Consider the following 24,722-nt stretch of genomic DNA (forward strand, 5'->3'; position numbering starts at 1 on the left):
GAATCTGGGGAAATTACTGAGATCAGCGTTGGTGCACAGTGGTTGTCCAAGTTAACTCGAGGAGCAGCAGGTCGTGACTCCTTCTGGCCTGAGGTCGGCTGAGCCGAGGCCCACGAGGCCAAGTTTCTAACCGCTGTTTCCGAGACCTCGTAATGTCTTGTGTGACAGGGGGTGGCACGCTTGAGGACGGCCTAGCGACCCCGAGGCCGGTGTGGCCCGAGAGGTGAGCACAGTCCACGCCGGGACCGCCAGCGAAGCCCCCCGCGGCCCTGCCATTCGGTGGTCCTGGCCCTTCCCTGTGGAACCACAGTGACAAAATCAAACGTTTCTTCATCTGTTTGGGACCCAAACATGAGATCCTATTTCGGGGCCGATAAACCCAAATCTTTCAACCACCCCCGTAAAATACCGTGTGTCGCTGGGAAATACAGTTCCGGTGGCAAGAGCTAAACCTCGCACAGACCAGTGACCCCCCCCCCGCCCCCCGCCATGGACATCGCAGGATCCTCGTGTAGCCCGGGAGGGGCCCTCGTGCTGACCTCGTCGCCTGTGAGGCGGAAGGCAGCTAACAGGGGTCCAGGTCTTTATTTGTTTCTAGTTGAACCCCGCGAACCGTGGTACCCTAGCCTGCGCTCCTGCTTCGGCTCCCGCAGGCTGGACCCCCCCCACTGACGACTGTAAATTCGCATCGCGAGTTCGGGGCTGGTGCCCTGGCCTGTCCGGTGTGCCCGTGTGGGGCGCGTGCGTGTGTGTATGCATGTTCTGTCCTGATTCTGCTACTTGGCACTTTAACTGTCCCCCTCGGGACCGCGGGGTCCATTAGCCTGCACAGCTTGCACGACAGCCCCCGGGCCGTGAGGGGTAGGTCGGAGGAACGGGCTGGTGCAGGCGGGGAAGGAGGCTCCAGGAGCTTTCGCAGCCTCACCGAGCCGGAGCTGCTGGCGGGCGGGGATCCCTGCCCTGTGCTGTGGCTCACGGTCCTCTCTGCACCCGCCCGGCCGTGCCCGGGGTGTCTGGCTGTTAACACCTCCTAGTGCACGTTTGTTCAGCAAAGGCGGCACCTGCTTCTCCCGTCTTCGCTCGTGTCGTTAGTAAGAGCGTTGACCGACTTTCCCGTCGCCCTATAGCCATTTCTGAGTCCTCGCCACAGAGACCCCGGGAGCGATTGCATCAGAGGTCTTGCTTAAAAAAAAAAAAAAAAAAAGACCCGAATTTGCTCTGCCATATTGTTTTCTTGGTCTCTCTGTCTGAAATGTAATGAAACAAGAAAGGAGTCTTGTTAATGACTTATGAGCTGAACGCTCATTTGTTTTCCCCAAACTTGTGCTTTTCACTTATTCATAGACCATCTCTTTGTGGATACCAGCATTGGTGTCCAAGATGGATGTCAGGCTCACCTTTTCATAATTCTAAGAATCCAGCTTCCTGCTCCACCGTTTCTAAAAACCCAGACTCCTGTGCCTGTCCCCCAACTTCCGGCCCCTCCCCCATGCCCACAGCAGAGACGACTTGTCTCTAGCATGTGTTTCTTTGACCGCAGCTGCAAATTGTTCCGTACCCTGAAGAAGAATTCATCTCAACGTCATTTATAAAAACATATTTTTCTATGATCTGAATGACGTTTGCTCCTACTGTGGGCTTTCATTCGTTCTCGACCATGTTCGTTATGCCCCTTTCCGTTGGAAGACCCATTTCTTCGGAAGAGCCCTTGGCCTTTAAGGCATCCCCTGCTTGTGGGCTTGTGGGCTGAAGGGTAGTTTTTGACTCTGGCCCACCAGAGAATGGCCATCCGTGGACAGAATCCTGGGTAATATAGTTCAAGGCTACATATTTATATATGTATGTATTTTATATATATATATATATATATATATATATATATATATATATATGTATGTATTTATATATATGTATGTATTATATATGTATTTTTATATGTATATATATATGAACTATATGTAATATAGTTCAAGGCCACATATTTCCACGTACCTCAGTAGGTATTATTAATTCCTCAAAACCGCTTCAAAGCTAATTTAATTTTACCTCGCTTTAATTTTTAAATATACCTGGTAGGAAAGGGAGTAAGGGCTTACAACTACCAGAGAATGGGAAACCCATGAAATCAAATCAAAATAAGGGATTTCTGTCCATGCAAAGGGTTAATCCCTAACTTCTCCTCCTTCCTCACTGTTCCCCGTGTGTGTATCTGAGTCTGTGTGTAATCCAGTGCATTTCAACAAGTCAGGAGGGATGAGTAAACATCACAGATGTTCCTCTGGTACCTGTCCCTGCTGACCCCCTTACCATCATGGTAACCGAGACTCGGGCCAGATCAGCCACTGGATTCCGTTCCACTTAGTGCTTCTCAGTCCCCGGATGGAGCCCATTTCTGAGTCCTCCCCAGCTGTAGACTTCGCTTGCGACTGAACTCAAAAACAGCCGCCGTCACCCAGAGGAGTGACTTTGTGTGGCTCTGCTATGCTCCAAACAAATTCTCAAAGCTATTTGTAGAATCACAAATCGGTCGTGTCCTCTTAAGCACATAGTATCATAACATTTCTCAATAACAAGTCTGGTGAACCTGGGCCTCCCGGTGTCTGAGGACTTCAGAGCAAGGATAACTAGATGCTTGTTGCTCTGTACACGATGTCTGTCTTGATCTACCTTCCCAAAAAGCGGGTATCAAAAAATCTAGGTCAACAGGACGGCCCCCAAGTTAGCCTATAATTCAGCTGAATTGGACCAGTAAAGGAGCACTTGAGGACAGTAGCCACATGCCTTTATCTGGGGTACCCGCTGATTCGGGGGTGAGATGTGTTTCCGAGGGCACCAGGGAAAGATGCAGACACAGGGATCTTAACTTTGTTTTGAAAAGCAGCCGACATACCTGTCACGCCCAGTGTCATTGTACCTCACACCAGACACTTCTAAATTCTGACCAGGTCATATGTCCCCTCTGCCAGTGAAGACCAGCTTCAGGTGGTCCCAGGTGTCCCTGGGCAGCCATGCACAGGTGCGTGTGTGTGTGTGTGTGTGTGAGAGAGAGAGAGAGAGAGAGTAGTTATTGTGGTGATGTCTCTCTTGGCCCAAGAGTCCGTGAAGCCAGGTGCTCCCTGTGGAGGATGAAGGCCGCTGAGCTGTTAGACCGAGGGATGGGCCTCGGTTGACGGAGCTGAGCCATGGCGACCACTAGGCTACAGGGAGCCCGCCTTAGTCACGCCGCATTGGTTTCAATGGACGTAACACCTGTCGTTAAAAAAAACCAAATGGATTGTTTTAAGGCAGCAGTGGTACTGAATTCCCCAGTGTCTGTGTTTCTTAATAGAGATTAGACATTAATATGGATTTATGGCCCATGAATAGGGAGCAGCAGGCAACTGTATAAACGCACAGGAAGCTGGACAGCTCCCCCCTACCCCTTCCAGAAGCTTCCTCCTCCCTTGTGCGCTTTGGTCTGACGGTCCGCTTCTCCCTCCCTTTGCAGCTTCTACAGCAAGCCACCTCCTCCAGCAACCTGGGTGCGTTCAGTGGCATTCAGCAGATGGCTGGTAAGTCGTGACGCGTGCCTTAGCTTTGGACCGTGCTGTTGGCTGGACTTGGGTGGCTTCTGAGGGCTAAGAAGACAAGCAGGGAAGAAAGAGAGAACAGAGAGCAGGAGAGCCGCGAGCAGCCCTGTCGGCCTTCGGACTCCGGTGTGACCATCAGAGTCCAGGGCTGGGGAGCTGCCCTCCACCTCAGACCTCTCCAGCCAGGGCGGGGCGGGGGGGCGCAAAGCCTGTCATAACCTCCGGAGTTGTTTGCTATTTTGCTATTTTTGTTTTTTGATGGGTTTGATTGCTGGGGAATTTCCAACAAGATTCCTTCTATCCAGGGCAGCCAGAATGATTGACGTGCTGCTGAAATTTTAATAAGAAGCAGATCCAATAAATATTCTGACCTCCATAATGAAGGCCAAGATTGCAGGCCTATCTTTGATACAGTTTCGGTCCCCTGATAGCCGTAGACAATTAACAGGGCGCATTTCTTTCTTTCTTTTTTTTTTTTTTTTTAAACTTTGGTACCCTCGGTTGACAGAACTGTGCATGAGAAGCTTTTATGCACAAGTATAATCTTTGTTCTTGAGAAAATCAAAGTGGGGCTGGATTTGAAAGCTGGCTCATGGAGGATTTCTTTGTAGAATGAGCTGCGTCAGTAGTAACCAAGGTGCGATGATTAGTGAAAAGTCACTCCTAAGGCATCACCTTCCCCGGCTCTGACCCTAACTTCTGCGGGGCCGAGAAGGTGGCCCGCACTGTCTGTCAGAACACAGGTGCCATCCACCTGCCCTGAGGGCCAGCGAGGGAGCACTTCCCTTGTTTGATTCCAGAAGGATGGGGAAGCGAGGGCAGGAGAAGAGCAGAATTTTGGATGTTAGAATCAAGTGCCATTTGTTTTTAACAAAGGACACCCTGACTCAATGAAATGAAACCTTGAAGGTATGGAATAGAAGCCAGACTTTTTTTTCCCTGTCACTGTGAAAATACCTTTTTCTCATTTCTTTTTTTTTTCCCCTAAATAACTATCCTTGGTTTGTTTGTTTCACTTTGAATGTAACTGGAAGGACTTCCTCCTCACGTGTGTTCCATGATCACCACCCCAGCCCTACCCGTGGCCCCACAGACTAAGGGGAACCTGTTGTCTGACAGGATATGTTGGCCTACAGTAAAAAAAAAAAATGCAGAATTATTCATTGGGCTTTAAATCTCATGACAGTGCCAACGTGTTTTATTGTAATACTGCTCTCGGTTTACTAGAGGGAAAAAAATATGTTAAAATGGTAAGTAGTTCAGTCCTTCAGCAATATATTTATGAATACGGTTTTGGAGGCTTGCCTTGGATCTAAGGATCACAGCAAATGGTTAATGTTTAGTTCTGTAAAGGGAATTGGAGAGACAAAAGTGAAAAATACTCAGGGAGTGCTCTGTGTTTTCAAGAGAAAAGTCTCCAGATTATGGCTCTACAGGAAATACGAAGATTTGTCATATTTTCAACCAATACAACATTTATTTTCCCCTCTAATGGTATGGACCCACCCAGGTCCAAAATTAGGATCTTTCCTTAGAGGAAGCCTCCGGCTCTCCCACTCCCACAGTTAAATTATGCAGAGAAGGTCACTGGATCCTGAAGTGACAGCCGAGCGTGTCTTCCCAGGTGGATAGAGCGCCCTGTTGTTTTTCAGTGGATCTGGGCTCCTCTGTCTCACCAGCCACAGGTCAGGATGGTGGCATTTACATGCTCTGTGTGCTCATTTAAAAAACTAAAGCTATCCAGGGAGTCACCTTAGAAGGGCCATGGAGCAGATGGCTGATTTAAAGGCAGTCGTAAGTGCTCTGGGCCTTCCAGAATACCCCTCTCTTGAACCTTCAACATATAAAATTCAGCACACTAAGTCTGCACAGGCTGTGGAATCACATGCTGTGTGGTCCATTATGTACCATCACCTTGAACGTTCCGCGTATCAAGGATGTCGATGTCAGGGCTCCATCTGCTCGGTGATTTCCAGAAAGGTGGTTTCTTCATTCCTAGGGAAAATCCAGCTTCTTCTTCCTGAGTGTTTGAAGCACTGTGGTTTGGACTGTATATCCTATGTATTTTCTGCCAATAAAATCAAGTTCTAAGGCTTTCCTGCTCTTACGGCTTCGCTTTGGTCTTCGCCGGCCACCGGACCAGCGTTACAAAGTGAAATGGTAACAGAAGTACCTGTCTGAAGGAGGTTCCCTGGGACGCCCAGATTGGCTTAGTCGCATTGAGCGTCTTACTCTTGATTTCATCCCAGGTCAGACCTCAGGGTCCTGAGATCAAGCCCCTCGTGGGCTCTGCACTCAGCGCAGGATCTGCCTTGAGATTCCCTATTTGTCCTCTGCCCTGCCCCCTGCTGGCTCTCGCACTCTTCCCCTCTCTCTCTCTCTCTTAAAAATAAGTAAGTGAATCTTTAAAAAATAAAGGAGGCTTACCTGATACCCCACGTAATATGGGAGGGGTGCCCTAAGCCCTTCCTTCCTTCCTGTCCTCCCCAACCTCCCCAAACGCCCCAAGCCATCAGGCCCCAAGAGGCACTCGGCCTGGCTCCGCTGAGAGGTGCTACTACTGCCTATTTCCGAGCGGACGGCTGAATACATGTGTAAATTGACAAATACAAATTGATATTTTGGATACGTTCCCAGGGGAGCTTAAGTTAAACGCCCTATTTTTTCAAATGGAGAAATTGACCTTGGCCTTACCTTCTGAGCCAAGAAAACATTAAGTAAGCTAATGACAGCATCTTTCACGGTTGGGTTGCCGAGAATTTGGCAACTGTGGGTTCACGATCAAACATGTGGCCAAGCACATGGCCCCAGCATCCAGTGAAAAGCGATAGGAAGAATCCACGAGGCCGTTTATTCCCAAATCCCCACCCGAGGTTCAAATGCTCATTGAGGGCTTGAGATCGGGGCCCAGTTCGAATGGCAACCTACATGATTCAGATGCAGTTTTTATGTCTTACGGCATAAAATATACTCCACTTGTAAAGTTCGAGCAATCCAGCTCGGAACACTACCACGAGAGAGAGAGAAAACATCATTCCAGAAAGCAGCAATAATATTTTGTGAACAGCTCTCAAAATATAATAGTCCGTCCTTCGGGAGATTGAAGTTTATCACTAAAGTCTAAAAATGTCTCATTTGAATGAGCAAAACACTTTCTGTTTGGGCAGAAAATAAAGCCACAAAAGGAAAACATTTTCGACAAGGCATGAGGTATTGGTACTCAATAAAACGGAATGAGGCATCGGCTAGTTTTCCCCAAAGTGACTGACCATGTCCCTTTCAAACTGAAAAGAACTTCACATGTGTTTCATAATTTTATGGAAGGGAACCTTTACTGAATATGGAATTTAAGAGCAGAAACCCGATCAGGCTCAAATCTGTAGAAGCCAGATGCTTTCAACCTGTATTGCCTGTGTGTCCTTAAAGTTGACTGATTTTATTTTGCCGCTTAAAACCTCTAAGAAACTTTCCATTTCTCACCCAACTGTGATATTTGTCCCAGGAATTTCTGAAATCTCAGAAACTTGGGCCTAAGAGTCTGGATTTTTTTTTTCCTCCCTGAAAAAGAAGGAATTAGGGAAAAGTGACTTTCGGTCAATAATTTTTTTTTACAACCACTGTCCTCTTAAAAGAGCATCACATTCGATAAGCAAGGCTCCTATTTCACAGTTTCGTTTTTAACAGTGCTTCTTGCAATTATCACAGTTTATCCTCACATCATGCCAAGGACAAAACCTGCACTTCGTTACTCTGTTGCACTTGAAAACCTGAAGCGGGAAACGTTAGATAATAACTCGGTGAGACCCACTGGACGGACTGACGTCCAGAGTTCAAGGAAGCACAGGCGTCCTGCTTCAAGGGCGCGGGGGGCCACCGAGGATTAGAGGGTCATGAACACACTTGCCATGTCACTGCGCTGGACGCAGCAGGTCCAAATTTCCAGCACATCCGAGCGCCGATGCTCCGGACCACCCCAGACACGGTGCGCCTGTTGTCAGCAGGTGCAGAGGTCTGTTCCACAGACACCCAGACCGCAGTAGACCTTACCCTGCAACACGGTTTCACAGGCCGAATCACGAATCCAAGCCACAGATCAGTAATGCAGAGATCTCTCCATAACGCCACAGAAAAAGTAACAGTCCCCGGGAGCTGCCTCCCTTCCTTGTGGAAGGCGGCGCACGTGTTGTTCAGAGTGGGTTGTTTGGTGTTGGCAGCTTTGTTTTGTTTTGTTTTGTTTTTTCCAGCATGCGGAGGTGTTTATTAAAGAAATTAAAGATTTACAGAGCTCTGACAAAGAAGAGGTCCATCTGTTGATTCACGGAGCTACGACTAAAAAGATGTATATGTTGATGGACGCAGACGAAAAGGGCTGCACTTGGCGTCGTCCAAGAGGTGGTAGTGATTCTCTTCCAGAACTTCGGCCTAAGTTTTAAACGTCACAGTGAGCGTGCACAGGGCACCCTTCTTTGCTTAAAACAACAAACGCCCTCTCCCTACATGGGTGTGGATCCTGCCTCTACGGAAGGCTGTCCTGGAATGTCTGTGACGATGGGGACAGGACAGGAGATGTTTCCAGAAGCTGGTGTCCACGTTCCGCAGCGCCTGGGTTGTGAGGGCTGGGCTCTGGATTCGAGAAGGCCTTCCTGGAGCAGAGCCTCCCACCCTCTTGCTGCAGAGGCTTCCCGGGAATGTGCTAATAGGCCTTATGAGAAACTTCCATAAACCACCCATCTGTCACTTTTTAACAGACCTTATTGGCAAGCACTTGTAACAACTGACATCTGTTCTCGCTTATTGATATGCAGATTTATGGTAATTGCTATGAACAATAAGACACAAATTACCTAAGGTGAACATTAAATTAAATTTTCATGCCCTTCTCCTTATAAATAATTTTTTTAAATCTTAAATTTCAAGTAGCATATTGCACATCTGTTCCTGTACATCATTTTCTTCGTCTGGAGAAGGATTTTTCTTTTCCCAAGTAATGAAGAAAAGGTGAATGCCTGCATTCCCCCTAAATTTTTTTTTTTTTAACCGTCTTGGTCTTGGCACGCTGTGGGATTTCGTAAATGTATTTAGATGTTTTGTATTTCTAGTCACCCAGATTGTCCACCCCTGGCTTGCGTGGCGCCCCTCGGAGCAGAGTGCTCCGTGAGGTGGAAAGTGGTTGCTTTCCTGGGGAAGACAGCCGATCCCGGGTGCAGCGGGCCTCTTTCCGCCGCCCCGTGGGGATCACTGAGTGGGCCCGACGGAGAGGAGTGACCGGAGGATGGGCGACCCGGAGGGGCCCAGGAAGAAGAGCTGAGAGAGGAAGGAACAGAGTGGCTCACACACCCCAGAGACAAGAAAACGACAGGAAAGAACCGAAATGGGGCTGCAGAGAGCGCGAGAACGGCCTGCCAGCCAGGGCCACCAGTGTTGGCTGGGCCCAGAGGTGGGACCCGAGCCCAGGGGAGGGACCTAAGCGCTTGTGTCCAGAAGAGCCAGAGTGGCCACAGAACAGCCTGGGGTGGTTGGAAGTGAGAGCGATCGAGGGCACATAGCTCGGGGGGCTGCTGCTTTCCCTACTCAGGGCAGGGTGCCTTTTCTGGAAGCAGCGTTGGGCCCCCCAGGCCCTCAGTAGGACCGATGGCGTGTGTGTATGTCCGCCCAGGCTGGGGGAGCCCCGGGAAGGGGCAGGAAGAACCTAACATCCACCACCCGGCTTGCGTGCTGTTGGCAGGGAAGGTGTCCAGATCCCTTGCCCTGGGGACATCCCGTGGGGGGGGGGGGGGGGGTGCCAGCAGCATTTGGAAGGCCCCTCACCCGCCAGGGGAGGCTTGTCTTCCTGGAGGGACCCCGAGAGGACGAGCCTTGGGCCTCCCGTGGGACTGAAGGCCACGTAACGGGGAGCGAGGCCCTCGATGCCCCGTGGCCAGGCCACAGCGAGCCCCGCATAGGGTCCTGACCCGCTGCTTTAGGCCCCTGGTCCCGCCTCAGCCCGGAGTTCAGGGAGAGGCCTCTGGCTCCTTGAGCTTCCTTGCGCGGCCTTTGTGCATCGGTTTTGGTCTGGGAGCGGGAGCTACAGCCGTTCTGGCCTCCGTTCCCTCCTCGGCACAGCCCGTTCGGGGCCCTGGTTTCCTCGGGTCCCCACTGCCCGAGTCGGGCCTCAGGCCTCTGGGTGGGTGGGAGCCCCCAGGTCCAGTACAGCCGAGGGACACAGCCCTGCGCTCGGGGCTCACGGGAAAGAGGGTCCGGGCCCATGTGGGCGGCGAGGAATCGGAACCGGAGAAGGGGGCGCCGGGGGGTCGCTGAAGGGCGGGAGGGGCGTCACAGCCCAAAAACGAACGGCGGCGGTTCTGCGATGTGGAGAACAAGGCGCAGGCGGTTCCTGGTCCCCTCCAGGCTCCGCGCCCGCCCGGGGCCCCGCGCCCCGGCACTGGCCCCTGGGACCCGAGCCCCGAGCCGAGCGGGGAGCGCTGGGAAGGCCGCGGGTCAGCGGCCTGGGCGTCCCGCAGGCCCGGCCGCACCCACTGGCAGGCGCCCCCCTGTGTGCGCCCCCGCCCTGCCGGCAGCCGGCCACCTGGACCCCGCGCCCCGGGCCCGTCTGCTTGGAAAACCCCGTGTCCGCCACCCCTCCCTCCTCGCCCATTCGCCCCGAAAGTTCTGGGAGCAGAGCTGAGAGGACGCCAGTGGAGCACAAGCGCCCTGAGGAGGAGGCGGCGGCGGCGGCGCAGGGAGAACCATCGGGACCGAAGGCGCACGGCGAGGCCTTAGTGGGCAGGGACAGCCCCAGCCCCTGTGAGGGGCTCCGCCTCCGCAGGGTGGTCCTCCCCGGGCTCTGTGTCCTGGCCAGTGCCCTGGTCCCACGGGCTGGTTGGGAGCGCGGGGCGGTGCCGGGTGCGAGAGCGGCGTGAGGCCGGAGGAGCCGCCGCGCAGCGCTGTCTTCCCCGCGCCGCCGTCCTCCCTGCGCCGGCAGCGCCCCCAGGAAACAGTGGCTCTTGTCGCCGCCTGCGGGAAGAGCCCTGCAGCCCAGGCCCTGCCGCACAGACAGGTGGAGGAAGGGACGCCTCTGCGTCGTCAAGGAAAGGCAGGAACGGTGAGGATCAGGCCTGGGAAGCGCCCTCACTCCAGAAAGTTGGCGGGAAGCCCCCATCCCTCCACCTGCCGACTGAGCCGCACTTGTCGGTGGGGACGGGGCTGTGACCCTCCCAGCGTCAGCACGCGGGTACCCTGAAAGGACTAGAATGGGAGGATGAGGCGTGTACCTTTGCGGGGGGTACCCCCTGCCTTTGTCAGCTGCCCAGTGCTGCCCGGGTTCTCCCATCCCGTCAAAGACCAGTGAGAAGGAGCTGCTGAGTCTGGGGCCTCCTTCCAGCAGCAGATGAAGTAGGACTCCGCTCGGTGCCCTGGCTTCTCCTTGCTGTCTGGGGGGCACACCCCGTCTGGTCTTCGCTCCATCCCTAGTCCAGCGGCCGGGGGCTGGCCTCGGGGCCTCGGTACCCTGCTGAACGGATGGACAGATGTGTCGGGGGCTGGGTGGGTAGCAGTTGGGAAATAGGTAGAGAGATGAAGGAATTAAACGGACGGATGGAAGGTGGGTGGACGGACAGATGGATGAGCAGGCAGGGACGCCGGCTCCTGCTGCTCGCTGCATCTCTCCATCGAATCCTCCTTTTTTTCCCTGCCCCTCAGATGCCTGGCCCTTGCGGTGACCTGTCCATCCCACTGTCCCTCTCTGCGGCTTCCTTGGGCCCATATTTTTGCTTTCCTTGTGGTATGATTGTGACAGAGTCGGCCCCGCACCCACTATGGTTGCCCCAGAGCCAAGGTCCCCCTGCCTGGCCTGCTGGGTGGAGGCAGTGAAAGGTGGACTAGGACAGCAGACTGCCCTGAGTGGTGACACGTGGGAAGAAAGGTCGAGGGGACCCTGAGGGTGACACACCCGGAGTGTGAGCAGAGAGGACAGTGAATGGAAACCAGAGTATGGTCAGCAGGACCCCAGCCATGCCAGTGGTGAGATAAGGAAGATTGCATCGTTCTAATAAATATTTGGAGACTGGATTAGTGACCGTTGAGGAAAACAGTCAGTAGGGAAAGCCGTGCTAAATATTGAAGGACGAACAGCGGAGAAAACAACAGCTTGTGTGGGTCTACAGGTGGTCCTCTTTATTGTGGTTCATGGGAATTTCATGTTGGATTGCCCTGGTCCGTTTGTCCTGCATGGATTCACCCCATCGCCTGCTGTGCCTACAGCTGCAAGTGTGTGTCTATCTGCACAGGCAGACAGACGAACCTTAGCCCTCAGGGAGCTCGGTATCTAGTTACGGGGGTAAAAGGTACACACCTGTAAGCTCAAGGCAAGATTGTGGTGAATGCCGCAAGTCAGAAAAACAGCGAGACCAGTGACTTAGCAGAGCACACACGGAAGGGGGGTGTTGAATGCAGACTCGGTCCTTCGGAGGGAGGCTGTGCTGGGTGGTAGGAGCCTCAGCCCAGGACTGAGTCTCTGAGCCAAAGCATGGGCTAAGTTCCTTGGAGTTTCTGTAATCCCCTCTGCGCCCCAAGGCCCGCATCAGGGGAGCGGTCTTGGAGGCCAGAGGAGCTCCGTGGGACCAGAACCAGGAGACAGGCTCTGCTTACCGTTAACTCGTGCCAGGCGGGTCCCGTGGGTTTTCCTCACCAGCACAGCCGAGTGTCGGGAATGTAGTCTGGTTATGGGTTTGTGCCATTAAAGCATCAGAAGGACATTAGCCACAAGAGGTCCAAGAGGGGACTGATGGGTCAGAAGGAACGTCCCTCACTCCCCCCAGCATCACTCAGGGCCCTGGCCTGTCAGCCCACGCAGGGTGTGAAGTGCATTCGAGCCCCTGGTGGGAGCTGGAGCCCCTCACTGCATCCAGTTGGGTCTGTGCTGAGGCTGGGTCTCTGCCTCCCCCATTTGCCTCACGTACCCCCAGAAAAATAAGACCACGCTTCTCAAGTCCCACGTCTTCATAAGGATGACCCTGTCTGACCCTGGATCAGAGGGAAGGGGAGGTGAGCTCTGGTGCCAGTTGCACTGATCGGAGGAGACGGGGTTCCGGGGAGGCTGCCCTGCGCTCACGGAAGTTAGCAGGATTCCACAAATACTCGTGTCCAGCATCTGCGCCTCCCAGCCCCTAAGTGGATTTTGAAATCAGGTGCTTGTCTTTCTCCCTAAGCCAAGAAGGCCAGATGTCTCCTGGAAGAAGACAGAGTGATGTTTTGAACAAAACGAAGAGCCATTTTGCAGCAAAGACATCAGGAAGTCTTTTCTGAGTAGGAGTTGTGACTGGGGCAGCCAGGCTGGGGGAGCAGGATAAGGGAGCCCAGCAGCCATGCTCTGAGCCATGCTTAGGCAGAGGGCTCCACGCCATGGCTGGGGGATTGCACAGGAATGTTGCTAGAACATTCTGTCACCACTCCCTCCACCACCGCCCCCAACATAGAAGAAAGCTGCGATCTGGCCAGTCTCTCTAAAGCAGATTGAATTTGCGCAGTTGGCATGTATTAAGTACCTGGATTTGAGACATGAGAAGAAGGTAAAATTAAGCGGATTACTTAACACTAGCATCTTTCGGTGTAAAATTCCTCTGTGTGGGGAGAGGACCATTGTTGCCTGCTTCTTGAATGTGCTTTAGTGTGAAGTGAATCAGAACAAAGACTGAATGTTCGGAGACCCTTGGGGTGAGAAACATAGGTGGGGAGGTGGATGCGGGCATGACCCGAAGGCCCCCCCCAAGGTCAGGCGGCCTCCCTGTGACAGGTGACACCCCCAGATCTCAGCTCACCCTGTCCTTGTGTTCCTGCAAAGTTTCGCTTCTCTCTGCTGCTCTTGCTTCATTTTCAGTAGCTAAAGATCCGTTCCGGTTAAACCACGGTCCTTCTCTGAAACCCGAAAATGCAAATACAAGCACTTTACAAACAAAAATAGGACGGGCATTGCCGTTTTTATTCCTTCATTTTTTTATTCATCAGATGTTTTGTGAGTTCCTACCATGGTCACGTTTGAGTTCACATTAACAGTGAGTGTGGAGAGAGGACATCGGTGGCAGTTGTGACAGTGAGAGTCGTGAGGAGGCAGTGTTGGCGCGGGCCATCACGGTGCTGGGCGATCTGCGTTCCTCATCTCATTTAATCTGCGCGCTGTCCCTGGCCATGGGGAGCAGAGAACAGTCCCAGTCACTGAGCAGGAAGCGCAGAGGGGAACCAATTCTCCCGAGTCCCCCAGCTGTAAAGTGGCAGAGCCAGGAAGCCCGTTCAAGTTCTGAGCAGGAGCGTTTTGACCTTTATGTCCCCGGTGGTCCTGCAGCCACCGGGCCCCCGACTCACGGGTTCCTGACAGCGCGGTGGCCTGTGCTTCCTGTCCTTCCCAGTGATGTCTGCGGCCCTGGGAGGCGGCGGTCGGGGACCGGTCCTGGGCGAGGACAGGCAGCGGGGCACACAGGCAGCGGCCTCCGCTGGGAAAGCGTGGCGGCGCCCTGTCACCAAGGCAGCGGGGCAGAGCGTGCCATCACAGCGCCTGCTGCCCGGGGCCCCTGCTCCTGTCGTTGCGCCCGCGTTTGGAGCCGGGCCAAGCGGGCGTCTTGCTAAAGTGCGTCTCTCTTCCCCCGCAGGCATGAATGCTCTGCAGTTACAGAACCTGGCAACGCTGGCGGCGGCGGCGGCCGCGGCCCAGACCTCAGCCACCACCACCAATGCAAACCCTCTGTCCACCACGAGCAGCGCCCTGGGAGCCCTCACCAGTCCCGGTAAGGGGGTGCCCTCCCTCTGGGGACGCGGGGCGGGGGACTGTGCCCGGAGGGGGCGCCCCGGCCTTCAGGGGTGCGGGGCTGCTGGCTCGCTGTAAAGTTTGTTAAAGACTCGGGTGCGTGAAGGCCAGTGCGTGTGGTTTTCCAAGGCAAAGGAGGGAGTGTTCTGGAAGGGTGTCTCCACCACCTTGCTGGGGGCATCTCCCGCTCACTCCGGCCAGCGCCGCTCCATCGGGCGCCTCGGGGAAGGGCCTCCCTCTCTCCCTGTTGTCTGCTCGGCCGTCTTTGTTGTGCTCCTTAGCAATTCCAGAACATTCTGTCGCATCTCAGAACCCCCGTTGTTCCGGCATTCTGTTTCACAGCGGCTGGGTCCCACCCCCGCCCGTTGGCTTTTACAACCCACGCTCTGGGGAGGACCTGCCTGGTAGGCCCAGTCGCCTTCTGGGCGAGGCAATTGAAAGTCTTTCTCCTCCAAGTGTTGTCACCTTATTCAAAAGCAGATGCCATTTTTCTTTTCGTCTGAGCCAGATGTAACGTGGTTGCCTGGATACCATGATTTGTGTCTTAAAAACTGTCTTGCTGGCTTTTCTTCGTCTGGAGTCTTCTAGGCCTTGACAGATAAGCTCCGGTGCACACCCTGGGGCGTGGAGGCCGAGGCCCGGCGCTGGCCCCGCGGAGCCCACGGGCCCTGTGCTGGCTCTGCCCGCAGCGCCGGCGGGAGCTTGAAGAGCCCCCGGGGCAAGCACGGGGCTGGCCTTCAGGAGAACCAAAATTCCTACCCTGCAGGCCGGCTTGCTTAAGGCTTCTGGCCACAGGAAGCAGCGGGGCTGCCGGGGAGCCCGCGCCCCCTGAGGAGCCACAGCCCGTGGCCTGGTGATGAAACACCGGTGTTGCACGCCTTCCCCGAGTCCCCACTGCAGGACACATCGGGGACACATAGAGAGGCCCCGGGGACGCGTCCTCACACCCTGTCCTCTCCCAGCCGCAGCCCAGAGGAGCGTTGACTTGTTCTCTAAAACGTCTTCCAAAATGTGCCATCCACTCTCTGCGGGGCCTCGTCTAGGCGCAGTCGATGGTCTTTCAAAAAATCACTTTCACCCACTTTCTTTGGTTTTTCTCCCCCCAGCAATTAAGTCCCAACTCTACTGAGCGGTACATAGACCTTGTTACTTAAGTAAATCTCCAGTGACTGTGTTTAAGAAATAGACTTCTTCAGGGCGCCTGGTGGCTCAGTAGGTTAAGTGTCTGCTTTCAGCTCAGATCATGGTCCTGGGGTCCTGGGATGGAGCCCTGCGCCCTCGGGCTCCCTGCTGAGTGGGGAGCCTGATTCTCCCTCTCCCTCTGCTGCTCCCCCTGCTTGTGCTCTCTCACTGTCTTTCTCTGTCAAATAAAATCTAAAAAAAGGAAAGAAAAGAAATAGACATCTTGGCATAAACTCCCATTTATAAAAATAGTAGTGACTTCTCTTAAAAGCAAGTTAAACATTTTGACCTCGCTAATTTGCCTCTTTTATAATTCAGATTGAAAAGCGTTTTCTTAAATAAGGATGTTTATCTCCCCTATGAGGACTATGAATGATTACATTGAAAGAGCACTAAGTGTCATATACCAGAAACCGATATCTTTAACTCTGTTTTACTTGAAGAGAGAAAAAAAACTAAAAGTCATTTATAATCTGTTTGCTCTTTATTTGCTTATATAAAAATAAAGAGGATTAGGTATTTAAAAAAGAAAAAACCATGTTAGCTGTATTGGCAAAAGGAAATGATATAATTTTCCGCCCTGGTCTTCATCTTCTCTTCTTTTATCAAGAGCAACCAGCAGAAACCTGACCACATCATTGGCAATAAGGTGGAGAAAAAAAGAAAACTTGTCCTTAAATGGCAGGGGGCCGTTTAGCCCACAGTTTGAACCACCAGCCCTTAAAAACTTTAACTTGGATATGTTCATGTTGTAGTGACATGAAAATGTTTCTGCCATTCCAGAGACAGGCCATTATCATAAGAGGACATTTGGCTAATGGTTTGTGGCCTATCATTTGCTTGTGAGAGTTCATTTGACTTTATTAAAATATGTTCTCCCATTGTGATATTTGGGCTGGAATGGGCCTGGGCTCTGGGGAATCAGAACCAATATTTGAACATTTCGTTCTTTAAAAGAAGACTCGTCACTTTAAGAAGGCAAGTGCAACAGGCCATGAGCTGGTCGGTGTATACAGTGGAGTTGGTAGGTACCGCTACGAGGGGCTGTCTGGTGTCAGGCCCTGGCCCGGGTGCAGGGGGGCGGGGGGACCACCGCAGACGTGCTCCCTGCTCTCAGGCATCTTCCACTTGGTGAGGGGATCTCAGACAATAAGCAGCTCGGTGCGCCCCATGTGCGCCAGGCCACACAGCGCTGTGAAGACAGCCTGGACGGACCGTGGCGGAGAGTGAAGGGAGCTGGGGGAGGCCACGTGGTTAGCTAGGGAAGGGGCATTCAGGCATAGACAGAGCAAGCTGGAAGCTGGGAGGGAACTGGTGCCATCGCTCACCCAGGGAAGCTGTGGCACCCGGGGCGGAGAGGAGGGGGGGCCACCATGTCCCTGGACCCCCCGCTTTCCATCCAGTAGGGTCACCAGCTCAAAGACATCGGAACCTTCTTCCAGCGGCGGGGGACTCAGACAGCTGAGGAAGATGGTCTGTGTGTTTCAGGAACTTTAAGCACATTTGACCATTTTCAGGTTTTTCCTGAGCTCTTAATGAAAGGGAAAATGTGTCCTGAGATCTATTTTCCTTCTCCCCATAGCAAAGCGTCCTTACCTTTGCTCTCAAAGAGGCATTCTGCCCTTCCAGAATTTCTGCTGCGGTACCACTGAAAGTGGTTTTTCTCCTCTCTGTTGAGCAATGCTTTGCATAATAGCTGAAAGTATTTCATTAGAATCCTGAAGTGTAGCAGCAGCCACGATTTTAAATCTACATTTCAATTATTTTTTTTAAGCGTAACTAAAAAAAATCTGGCATTTAAGTGAAAGTAAATGATTTGTCTAATTTCCATCAGGGACTTTTTCAAGTCACAGAAAATGTGGTTGGTAGAATTCATGACCATCCACTTCATCGGAACAATTACCTACAATCTAAAAGGGGTACAAAGTCGTTCCCAAGGCCAATGCCATTATTTATTTTTAAATAATAATAACAGGACCTGCCGTCATTATACCACTAGCAGTCCAGTCCATCAGTGAAAGGCACAGAGGTGCCATCACATGGCTCCCACACAGGCCCTGGCTTTACCCTGTTTTCAGAGATGTCCCCTGCACCTCACACCAATCCATCTTGAAACGAAAGGGACAAGTCAATCCCCCAAACTATTAATGTTTTTAATAATTGTAAATTTATCATTTCAATTTTGCATACCCAGGCATAGTCTCCCTACAGCATTATTGTAAATGATTTTAAACAATCTCTGCTTTAAAACATGAAAGATTAAGCTTTAATTTTTGTTAAAAAAAAATCCCCTTAGGCAATAAATACGTTCCTTTGTCTCATGGCCTTGAAATAAAAATTAAAATAGTTTAAATTGCCCATGGTTAGACTAAGTGTTTCATGCAATTATCAGATGGTAGTGAATAAAATTAGAAATTAAATCATGAAAGAACAAAACCCAGGTAAATGCATATTACGCCTTTTATGGGTTTCTCACGGGTCTTTCAAAGCCTAATTTAATCGTGTTTCTTGTCTTTTATTTTGATAATAATTTCCCTTTGTTTACTTCATTCTCTTAATTAATTCCTGGGTCATTTCCTCTCCAAATTTTGAACCTGTTTTTGAGGAGTATGTCTCTATGTTGGTATAAAGAAGAAATTGTCTGCAAGGTGTGCAGTGAGGTCTTAAAGATGATGCTGGTCTCTCCCCTGCTCGTGGGTTTGTTTTTGCCTGGGGATTTTGACAGCTTGTGAGGGGGCGTTATTATCACCACACAGGCACATGTCTTCGGCATTTTCTGTCTCAAACGTAATATTGCATTCATGTACCCCGTTATTCCACTGACCGTCTTCTGTTTTGTTTTTAACATGTTTTAAAATTCTCCAAATGCTTCCGTAAGTGCGCTCAATCAGGCACACAGTTCAGGATAGTAGATAATTTCTTATGAAATTATTAAGTATAAGGCATTTTAAATGTAGGTAGGGGAGCATGTTTTCCATTCCCACCGTTGGCTTTTCAAGTAGTTCCCCCTTTAAATCCGAGGCACTATTTCTTCCTCCAATCTTCAGAAGGTCGCCTGCCTCCTATCCTAGAAGGTTGTGACCAACACAGTCCTAAGGAAACAGCCCCGAGGAGGGGCTGTTAGAGGTCACGGAGCCTGGAGTTGTTTCCCTGGGATCCTCACTGCCTGGGATCCTCAGGTCAGAAGGACCAGTGGGTGGTTATCCTCAGGGTCACCCCAGGGGCTGTGTGACCAGAGGCACTTGTGTATCTGTGGGAGTGCCCTGCGGGAGTCCGTGTCACCTGAAGAGGTGTGATGGGGCCCAACCTCCCCTCTCCCAGCCGTCACACACCGGGGCCGGGAGCATCCAGTGGACTGTGGTGGGGCCAGGAGACGGACGGACGCGCAGTGGGCGCTGGGCGAGGCCATCTCCGCCGAGACCCCCAGTGACCCCCCAAGCCCCAGAAGCCTGAGAGTCCACCCCCCGCCCGGCCTCCAGGCTGGTTGTGCGTCCATCTGCCTCGCAGCCAGGCAGTTCTGGTTTCTTCTCTGGAACATCCTTTTTCCCCCTGCCGGTCGACACGCCCCGGGATGAAGCTCTGGTCTTCCCTTTGTGCCGTCACAGCAGCCCCCACATCCGCTCTGGCCCTCGTCCGTCCTGCCCATGTTGGCAAAACAAGACAGCTCGGTCACTTCCCACGTGCTGCGGCACAGCGTGGAGGGAAACAGCCCGCTTGGCGCGGCACTTGGGCTGCTCCCTGGTCTTCCTCCACACCGCAGCTCTCCTCCGGCTAAACCAGGCCGTTTGTCCTCCCCAAACACGCTGTGGGCCTTGATGCCTTATTCCTGGGGGCTTCTCGGCTGGATGTGCCTTCTCCTGTTTCCTCCTATGAGAATCCGGACGTTGCTGATTTATGGTGGCCTCAGTGCTTGGAAAGCTTAAGGTATAGGTGCCAATTTGGTGTTCTTAAGGCATATCCTAAAAAGTATAGTTTACATTATGTAAATTAAGCTGCAAGGAAAGGAATGTTTTCTAATAATTGATTACAAATTGTTTTATTAACACTCAAATACTTTTAAGAGTCATTGCAAATGCCCCCTCCGCCATGAAGCCCTCCAGGAGGAAGAAAGTGCTTCCACGTCTCATTTCTAGGGTAAATATTTAGCTGGTTCTAACCCTGAGCTCCCTTAGATGTTCCTTATGGGTGGAGAAGGAAGGGAAAGCTGCAGTGTCAGGCAAGGAAGAGGCTTCTAGAAAAGCCATCTACCCCTCTGGGCCACCCCGGTATTCTTCTCTTACTTGTACTAAATGCTCCGCGCACTGTTTCTGCAGGTTGGCTGTTTGGCCGCATGCACAGTCTCTCACTATCCAGACAGGAAGTTCTTACAAAGTAGAACAGGTTATTTACTTGTAACTCCCCCGCTTTGGGAACCCTCAGATGGTTTTTCATCCCGTCACGCAGCCAGGTGACAGCGTCGTGAGGCAGGTGTTGTAAAGCGTAGGTTCGGCCTAGTACAGCGCACCCATCTCTAAGCGGGAAGCCGGCTCTGCCACGGTGACGAGTGACAGGGCTCCCACACCCACCTTCCACCCAGGACCCGGTGCTTCCAGAATCCCAAAACAGCCACACCTTCCCAACAAACACTCCGCCGGCCTGACAGGTTCCTGAAGACCCAACCCTACCAATCTCCATTGGTACAAAATCACGTAAGACATTTTCTTATTCTCATCATTTTACAAAGATCGGCTTTCAAAACATTCTGATGTCATGGTAGAGGCAGGAGAGGCTCCCATCAAAGAAAGGCATTTCATTTTGTCGTGAACCATCTGCTCCAGTGCGGGCTTTTAAGAGTGTGTCCTTAGCATACTGAAGCACTTGCGCCTCACGCAGGCCACTATCGCCCTCCGGGCACCCGGCCTGCTCAGCAGCAAGAGCCCCGCCAGCGTCCAGGACGCTCACTGCTCCCGGCCTTGACCTGCGTGTCGGACCTTCCCATTTTCCTCCAGACGCTCATCTGTTTTCACTGCTTGTTACCAAAGAAAAGTCTCAAAACAGTCGGTTTTCCCCATCATCAGCTACACTTTTTAAGTGTTTCAGTCAGAAAGGTGGTTAAAATTGGCTGTTTATTTGTGGGGTTGAGTCTAACAGCTTTCCACCCTATTGCTACTGAAAGAGAACTGACAGTCCCATTCTTTGCTCACATTCTGCAACCCTCAACGTTTTTTTTTCTAGAAGGTTTCTGTGTGTTAACTTGCTCCTGACATTACGGGACTCACTTTATTTTCATTGACGCTAATGGAGTCGAACGTGATGTAAAAGCTCCGTAATGACAGGTCACCATAGGAATGGTAATTTTCTGGATATATTTTTTCATCCATTCCACACACATTTGCTGAACGTCTCCTGTGCACCTGGGACTGTTCTAGGCATTTGAGACCCATCACCGAGGACGATGCAGACAAAAATCCTCTCTCATAGAGTTTGTATTTCAGCATTAGTTTTTCAGAAAGCCAAATGTCACTATGGTCAAACGATCTGGCGGGCCTTGAAATATGAACTATAATGGTGACACCCTTTATAAAACCATAACCAACCAAAACCAAAACCAAAACCATAACCACACTGTTTACAGTGTGTTAAAATTCTGTGGATTAGACCAAAGTGGGGAAGACAGGAATCTTCTCCCTCAGCTTTGTCCCTCCTCCGTAAGCTTTGCCAGTTGTTCTGCACCTTTACTACGGCAAAGAGCCCTGAGAAGGTGTGCACCCCTAGAGTGGATGGGGCAGGTGGTGGGAGCCCAGACGTGTGTGCGCATGCACTCCTGTCCTGTGGCTTCTCAACGGAAGCATTTCATGAAAACTAAATGATTTCCCAAGTTCTTAGGCGTTCGAAACCTATTTGAGGGGAGCAGAAGTAGCTGGGAGTGGTCTCGTGAGTGGTTCTCTATTTGGCACTGATCATCCCACTTCTGGGGTTTCAAAAGAGACAAAAAAATGTAACTACCCCCCGTGTAGGGGGGTCGCTGGCCTCTGCAAGTGCTGGGCATTTTGATGTGGAATTCCCTGACGTTTCACTGTGCCTCAAGAAAATGAGAAGTCTGTTGGGCCACATCAGCAGAATGGCAGCTCATTCCCTAAGCCATCCTGGGGTCGCGATCGGCCCGCAGGCTCTCCGCTGCTGCCCTCCGAGCCACTCTGCATGGTGGGCGGTCGGGGAGTAGCCCCTGACCTGGGGCAGACTCCCATCTCCGGACAGTCCTGAACTGCTTTAAAAAGCTTCATAAAGCTGCGCCTGAGGGGTAGAGACCCCCACTTCTCTGCAGAGCTTGGACTTACGGAAGCCAAGTCCACCTGTGCCCTGAGCCCTGCTTGTCCCGTCTTCCCCGGGGCGGGGGGGGGGGGGGGCAGGTGGACTGGTCCTGCGTGTGTGCCTAGGGCTGTCTCCCCCTACCACTCTGTGCTTTGCTCCTGCCTCGTTTTGGGTGCACTTGTTAATATATTCAGATACTGGCTCTCGTTCTTTGTATGTTTGCTTGGAGCAGCTCTGGAGCCTGTGCTGAGCCCAAGATTAGTGATTCGTCGTAGATCGTGTTCTGCACAGTCTCCTATGTTGTGCAGCAGACCCACGTCCTATCCGGTGGTGATGTGTGTACAGGCTCAGAGGTGTATTTTCTGTACGACGCAGTGAGATCCTTTTCCCACTAAGCTACCTATGTTGTGTCTGATATAGGCATATTATACTGCTTGCACTGGCAAAAAGCATGTATTAATGGCTTAATTATATTTCATATTAGTGGGAAAAGTAACCAACTTTTGCAAACAAAGTTGCCAGTCACAGCTTCCCAGGCATTTATGATCTAAGGTCCATGTTTTAAGACTTGAAAGCAACAAAGTAAGAACATTTAGGTCACAGATGGTTTAATCCCATGAGCCGCTATAAACTAGATGCAGTGGTCACATGCAAAAAAAAAAAAGCAAAATGCACCACGCAGACCAGTCTAGCTGAAAAGCAGGAAGTCAGATAAGGTGCAAGGGATCAGTAACAGGAGAGATTCTGTCTTGAGGTGGGGAAATTTTAATAGAACAGCAGACATTTGAACCCAGATTTTAAGCCTAGGTAGACTAGGCATGAAATGGACTAGTTGTGAAATGGAATTGTTCACTTTTACTGAAACATTGAGGGTAATACGTACGTAGAATGCACACCGTTGCTTTTTAAAAAAGACATTAAAGTATCTTATGGGAAAGATTATTTCATTATTTTGAGATGATATAAAATTCCCTGTTGACCACAGGAAACTAGGTTAAAACTAGAAGATCCGGGGATATTTTTCTCTGAACTTTTCACCTTTGGAAAAAATGAGTCTTCCCACCCTTCTGAAAATGCTAGAATGCAAATGCAGGGAGTAGACCCATGCGTGCCTTCTTTCTGCTCTGGGGCTCAGCTGAACAAGTGGGCAGTGAACCTCCCACAGTACCACACACTGGAATTGAAATTGTAGAAGCAGCACACTGTACGTACCAGAGATACGATGGCACAGTTGGCTTCGAGAACATGGTTCAAGGGAACCATGATGGGGCAGGACGTCCTCGGAGTGGCCACCACACAGTCAAGCACGGACATTCACGAGGGTGGCCCCTGCAACCTCGGCCTCTTCTCCAAAGGAAGATCTGCCCCTTAGGAATGAGTGTTTTGTCCCTCTGGGCAAACTGCCCCCTGCCTCCCAGAACTGGATTCCGGCAGGTTGTCAGTGACCTGCCGACACGCACCGGCTTGCCACAGGAGCTCATCTCCCGCACCTTCTCTCCCAAGCACAGAGCGGGTCCCATCGGCACACTCTGCCATTCCGAGGAGTCTTGAGGGTCATCGTTCATGATCCTGAGACACCCACGAGAGGCTGCAGGGTTAAATGATTTGCCGAAGGAACATGGGCCATGAGCAGCAGAGGTGATGACAGTCTGTCCTGCCACGCTGCCAAACATGCAAAATCAGGAACTCTCAGGGACGTGAAGTTGCAGTTCTGGACTTTTCCACTCACATGTTCTCACCCTTGTGAGAAAATCAACAATTTCTTCTATTCATGTTCACAACCATCTGTAAAAGCAAACCTCTGGGGCCATCAGAGGGGGATATGTGTGCTTGTGTTTTGGTGAATCATTAAGCAGAATATCGCTGGAAGGGAAAACCGGTCCAGCTTTCTCTTGGCTCCGGTCTTGTTAGATCCGTATCTGCTGAGTTTATATGAACAGACTTTTTCAAACTGGAGGCCCCAAATGACACATTCCGAAGTGTCTGTCTTCATGGGACTGGGGAGGTCCCCAGGTTTGCTGACAACTGATGAAGTCAGTGTCTCTCTTCAGAGTATCAGCTCGTGAGAGCTCCAACAAGCACTTGGAAAGAGAAGTTAAAGTGACGAAGACCATGGGCTCCTTCCGTTTCTAGACCACTTTGTCACCCTCTGCTATGTCTCCTGCCCTTGGATAAGGCCCTAGAGGTCCGTCAGGGTCCAGACAAGGGGCTTGCTTCAGCCAGTTCCCTAGACGCTGAGAGTTCCTCTCGCACATGTTCCAGAGAACCAGGGGGACCGGCCTGGCCCCGTGTCGCATCGTCCGCTGTCCTTGGAAGGCGAACCGCGGGGGAACAGATGTTTATGGGACCGAGGATATGCCGGCTGCAGACCATCGAGTGCTGACATCAGAACCCTTTGCATCCCACCTTCTGACACAGCCTTCTCTTCCCCTCCCCTCCCTATTCCCCCACCCCCCAAAATCTTATAGGGGAGAAATGCAAATAAGAGGTGTGGTTCCTGTGCAGTAATCGGCCCCCTGGGAGAAGGGACGGCTAGGCATTTTGTTCATGCCCCGGGGCTGGGATTAGCTAATAGTGATAGTGCTCCTGTCCTGGCCTAATTATCCCACCTGCTCCCCGGCTCCCCGCACTGGCGACAGGGTCTGAGCCTGTTCAGGGCAGAAGGGCGACAGAGGGCTTCACCGTCCACTCTTAATGCTGTTTTGCTGGAACTCAGAGCAAAATCTCTTGCTCTCCAGGGCAAGGGAGAGGCTGGTTAACGTGGGGAAACTGATGTCCTGGGTTCCTAGGAGGCGCTCATTTCCAGGGTCCATGGGAGCTAGACACAGTTTACAGACAAGAAGGGGCCACGTTCGGGTAGGAGGTAGGGGGTAAATGGGGACGTGGTAAGTGGGAGACTCCTAAGC

The 24,722-nt window shown here is 51.8% G+C and overlaps 1 protein-coding gene across 12 annotated transcripts in view; it reads left to right on the forward strand.

The window, feature by feature from the left end:
* The window catches only part of CELF2 (CUGBP Elav-like family member 2), a 508,648-nt gene that overhangs the window by 455,319 nt on the left and 28,607 nt on the right, over positions 1 to 24,722 (forward strand). For all 12 annotated transcript variants that reach the window (XM_047741384.1, XM_047741375.1, XM_047741377.1 and 9 more), the window contains 2 exons: positions 3,488 to 3,551; positions 14,189 to 14,323. In XM_047741384.1, the coding sequence (XP_047597340.1) occupies positions 3,488 to 3,551; positions 14,189 to 14,323 (199 nt within the window). The remainder of the gene's footprint in view (positions 1 to 3,487; positions 3,552 to 14,188; positions 14,324 to 24,722) is intronic.

The sequence above is a fragment of the Lutra lutra genome, chromosome 8 (assembly GCF_902655055.1).
Source record: "Lutra lutra chromosome 8, mLutLut1.2, whole genome shotgun sequence".
Lineage (NCBI taxonomy): Eukaryota > Metazoa > Chordata > Mammalia > Carnivora > Mustelidae > Lutra > Lutra lutra.